Here is a 5,213-nt window from a genome sequence, read left to right as displayed (position 1 = left end):
GTTTCTATACTAAACTAAATCCCAAAATAAAATGATTCATTTTAAAATACATTCTATCTGTAGTTCAAAAGGAGAACCACTTTATTATGAAAGAAAATTGAGTGGAATGCCACTTTATTTAAACTAAACCAATATAGAACAATGTCTTATGAGTTATGACTCATACGCCACATGTCAAGTTTAATTTTCACTACATTGTCTTTTGAGTATGTTTAGTGGGTGGTGGTTGTGATTTAACTATTAACCTGAATTTTAGATAGGTCTGAATCATAGCATGAAGAAATCCAAGTACCTAACTGTATCTCAGAGAATAAGAAACATGAGCTGAAACTAGACAAACATACACCACAGATAACTGCAATGTAAGAATTTGGCAACTTCCTCTTTAAGCATTAACAAAACTTGAAGAGGTCAAGATTTACATGACTTCCAAAACTAAAAAACAATCATACAATTAATAAGTACCATAGTCCATATATCATACTGTTCCTTTGATTGAAAGAAGCCAATAAATCTGCAAATTTTGGATATGAATGATTAAAGACAAGTATGTCTCTAAATTTCTATTTCAGTTTCAACAGTAAACCATTTATAGAGCTCTGTCTTATAGCAAAGTAAAAAAGAAAGAACAAAGAAAACAAAGAGCACAGTGCAGCCAAGACCAGTCAAGGTTCAGGACCCAACAAAATCTTAGAATCCCATGAAAGATCTTGTGAATTAACATTACAATACAATCATGATTATGTGAAACGAAATCACATCTGGTTTGATTAGTTCCATAGCTTCTTTTCCAATTTTAACAAAGTCTAACAGTCTAACTACACAAGGTGGAGACCTAATTTAGTTAAACCAACGACAAGTTTAATTATCATATCAAGCTTCATATATCCATACATAGCCAATATAATAGTTAAGTCTCTTACTCTGACTATATTACACACAGAACAAAAATAGGAACAACATTATAAATTGCTACAAATAGAAATTGGTGCTGCTATTGAAAACTAGGGCCTGTGTTAAGCCAAATTTAAGAGGGTATCTAACATAGTATTGAATGGGGCAGGAGATTCAATTAGCAAAATAAAGTTTCTACACAAACTTTAAAGACATTCAATATATTTGGAAACCGAGATAGGTTCCCATTAGTTTCTCACTTGTTCTATTAATCCAAACAACAATCAACTGTCAACTAATAACCCACTTTACAATTTTCCAACCTATCCGAAAATCCCAATTTTTATAAAAAAAAAAAAAAAAGAAAAAAGAAAAGACCCCAATATAACACTAGACATTGATCCCAATTAACAAAAGTGAACCAAATTCGACGCATGAAGAGAACACGAGGCCTCTTCAACGAAATTCCGAACCCTAGAAATTCAATCCCCTTTTTTCTTTTCCACGAAAACTAAAAAAAAAAAAAAAAAAACTCTCCGTCCATGATTTCAAATCGAAGAAACAGTTCCGTCCTTCACCTATAAACGAAAATCTTTAAAAGAACACCCTAAAAAATTAACAAATACTAACGATACTAATATAAATTCTACTTCCTTTCCTTTCGTTTTCTTTCTGTAATTTTGTTCAGTGGATCTGATTTACCAAGAATTCTTAACCGGTGGATCAACGCAGTCAATTGAATTGTTGACCTAGCTGTTGTTGCTGATTCTGCAGTGGCTGTGGCTGTGGTTGCTCTCTTTGGGAGAGAATCCAGTCGCCGTTAACCCACTCATGATGAACCCTAATCTTATTAGAAGGATAAGCGATCTCTTCATTGGTTGTACGGAAATAAACATAGTAATGGTGAGGCCCAAGCCTGCCGGTGATCTCGCCGGACCACCAACCGTCGTTGTCGAAGGCATCAACTGCCTGGTAGAGAGAGAACTCGCCGCGGGAATATACCTTCGGAGGGGAAGGCCGGATGTCCCTCGGGAAGAGCGTTTCGGTTAACGGCTCAGAAACGGCGTCGTCACGGAGGAGTGTCTTGTAACGGACGACGTAACGGCCGGTTTCGAGGCGGGAAAGAATGGTTGCCTCGTAGTATGAGCCCAGGAAGCCTTCTTCTTTACTGCAAACCTCCACTTTGTCGCCTGGACGGAAATCGACTCTCTTCAACGGTGGACGCATCGTAACGAGAAAATATTAGATCAGATTTGGAAAGAAACCAACAAGAAAGAAAGAAAGAAACGTTGTGATCTGATTTTCTTTTGAGGTGGTTATTTTTGGGACCAGTGGGTGGGGGAGAGTCGAGAGTTTCTTGTCGATTGTAATTAGAGATTGGACATTGCTTTGTTTTTTGGGGGAAACTGTGGGTAGTTAGTTACGCTGTTGACGATCTTATACAGCTTTTTGCCTTTTGGTATTGGAGAAGGGGAAGGAAACCAAACAAATTGACTTTATTCTCACGCCAGTTTTATGTAATTGTTATTCAATGTTGTATCGCAAATCGTATCTGATTTTCTCTTCTTTACTTTTGCTGGATATTGCCGAATATTTTACACTTCTAATTCATTCCTAATGAGAAAAGTATTTACTTTTTCTTTCATCAAGGGCAAGAGATGTATTCACTTGATAATGTGATATTATATAATTAAATTTAAATTTAAATCTTTTTTATTATTTTTTAAAATTCAAATTATATAAATTTAGATATATATAATTTTTGAAAATATTAAAAAGATAAAATTCAAAATCTTTTTATTTTAAAATTAAAAAGATATAACGTGCATGTTTACAGATATATAAGAAAACAGTGAATATTTAAATTTAATTTTTTTTATAAGTATTTATTGTCACTAAATTAAGCATTCAATTTGGTAATAATACATAAATATCTGATATTATGAAATGTGAAAAAACTAAATGTATTTGATTAAAGATAGATTTATTTCTTATAGATACTTAGATAGGATGGAATGGAGAGATTTAAGGGCTATGTAAGGTTTGAGTTGAAGATTTTTAAACCCTCAAAATTAAAATAAAGTTTAAATTCTATCTTTTTCTACACATTATCACTCTTACTAATTATTTTTCATTTAAAATATCTATAATCAAATTCGTCTATCACACAGGTTTTAACTTTTATCCCTAGTTTTAGGTATTTCGGCTCATATAGACTTGATACTTGTGTGAGAATGGCTAGATTTTCACGAAAAATAAATAATTAAGAGTATCACACATCTTTGCTCAGTAGGAAAAAAAATTGAACCTCAAAATACGATGAACAAGTACCAAAATTGTTAGTGTAAAAATAATAAAATATCAACAAATCTTTCACTGTGCCTCTTTATCTTTTTTTCCCCTTTTTTGCACAAGGTCAATATTCAAATTTTATTATCACAAATTTAACTAGTAATCATTTGAAAATTAAGTGTATAACTCTCTTCCAACAAAAATCGTAAACCAAATAACTTTTTTTTTTATCCAAGAATTTGACAACTTCCAATCCTTAAAAAAACATATATCATTTGAGTTAAAGTTCATTAACAAATAAAAATATCTAAATATTCACAAAAGTCAACGCAAATAGAAATTATATTTTTCAACCTAAATAGAGGTCAAAATAAAAAAAAAACTATATTGACCCATAGTCTTTGAGAATTATGGGCCCAAAAGATTGGACCACCTTAAAAAAGTTCAATGATTGCTATACAGATCCTACAAAACTAAAAATGATACAAATTGACCTATTTGACCTACTTGCGACACGGACTCTGTAAATTTAAGAATAATTCATCAACAATTTTATAAGAACAACCATTAACACAAGTAAATTAGAGATAGTTATCATACATTATTGTTGGATTAGTGCAAAAACTTTTGGGACAAAATTAAAACAAAATAAAATTTAGGGATATTTTTAAAATTTTTGGCAAATTTCAAGGACAAAAAATTTACTTTACTCCACAATTTCAAGGCATGCATGATTCAAGAGATTTGTTGTGTAATTTGTTTTGGTATGATGGAATTAGCCAACTAGACTATCAAATCTTTAGTAATGATATTACTTTTAATGTCACGTACAAAAAGAACAAGTATAGCTGCCCATTAGTCATATTTAGCTGGGTTAACCACTACAACCAAACAGTTATTTTTGCTGCTATGTTAGTTGTGGATGAAAAAGAAGATACATATATGTGGTTTTTACGTTAGCTCATATTTGCAATGAAGGATAAGGCTCCAACCTTAATAATAACTGATAGGACCATAGCAACTAGGAATGTAGTAAAAGATGTATTTTCGGATGCCAGACATAGATTATGCACTTGACACTTTATTTGAAATGTGACTAACAATATTAGAAATCCATAGTTCACATCATCTAAATTTAGAAAAAATATGTTGGGAGAATACGATATTTCGAAATTAAATACATAATTAAACAATTTAAAAGATATAAACTAACACTAAGGTTTAAATATGTTGACTTCTTACTACCACCCACTAATTTAAGAAAATTGTCGTGTTGGTATAGAATTTCACACAAAATGAATGAACTCTCGTTGCAAGTATAGTTTTACACCAACAAACAATCCTCCCAATAAAAAATATTGGTTGTCACAAGTACAAACCCCAATGAAAATTAACCGAAGTATTTAGAGTCCGGGTCGTCTCACAAGGAATTGCAATGGAGTGGTCAATTATTGGCTATGAAAAACAAGGGGAGGGGGGTTTGTTTGATAAAAGGGGCAATAAAATAAATGACAAGAAAAGTAAAGAGAGCAATTAAAGAAAGCAATTAATAAAGAGAGACATTCATGACAATGTTTGAGATCATAGGCTTTCTATCCTAGTCATTAATAACAATAATTAACAAGAATTTATCTTATTTCGTCATCTCCAACATTGGAAGAAGGTATAAGTTATCTTCCATGAGAGAAAGTCAAACAAGACTAGTTAATCTCAAATAAAAAATCCTAATCAACTCACTAATTGAATTAGCAAAAGATTAGCATCATTGAAAATGATATTAACTAACAACTCTAGATCACCAATGTAAATTGGGTATTAATGACTCAAGATTGCCCAATTACTCTTTCCAAGCCAAGAATGCTCAAAGTCTACTCTAAAGACCAACCAAGCATTTTGTCAAACACTTAGTGGGTACAAACGGAAGGCATAGTAAATGTGCAAGAAATAGTAAAATCTACCAACTATCAATTGTAAGAAAAGTAAATCAATAACTCAAATCATCAATAAAAGAACATCAAACATTAAAT

At 31.8% G+C, this 5,213-nt stretch overlaps 1 protein-coding gene across 1 annotated transcript; it reads right to left on the bottom strand.

Moving 5' to 3' along the window:
* Window positions 1-1,072: 1,072 nt before the first annotated feature.
* On the bottom strand, window positions 1,073-2,526 carry LOC112737757 (protein AGENET DOMAIN (AGD)-CONTAINING P1). Its single transcript, XM_025787821.3, has one exon. It carries the CDS (start codon window positions 2,119-2,121, stop codon window positions 1,627-1,629), a length of 495 nt encoding a protein of 164 aa, XP_025643606.1. The 5' UTR covers window positions 2,122-2,526; the 3' UTR covers window positions 1,073-1,626.
* Between the last annotated feature and the right edge of the window lie 2,687 nt (window positions 2,527-5,213).

This window comes from Arachis hypogaea, chromosome 13 (genome assembly GCF_003086295.3).
Source record: "Arachis hypogaea cultivar Tifrunner chromosome 13, arahy.Tifrunner.gnm2.J5K5, whole genome shotgun sequence".
Classification (NCBI taxonomy): domain Eukaryota; kingdom Viridiplantae; phylum Streptophyta; class Magnoliopsida; order Fabales; family Fabaceae; genus Arachis; species Arachis hypogaea.
The sequence above is the reverse complement of the archived record's forward strand: the minus strand, read 5'-3'. Positions and strand labels throughout refer to the sequence as shown.

Coding starts and splice junctions, on each gene's coding strand:
- LOC112737757 (XM_025787821.3), bottom strand. CDS start 2,121: ATGCGTCCACCGTTGAAGAGAGTCGATTTCCGTCCAGGCGACAAAGTG.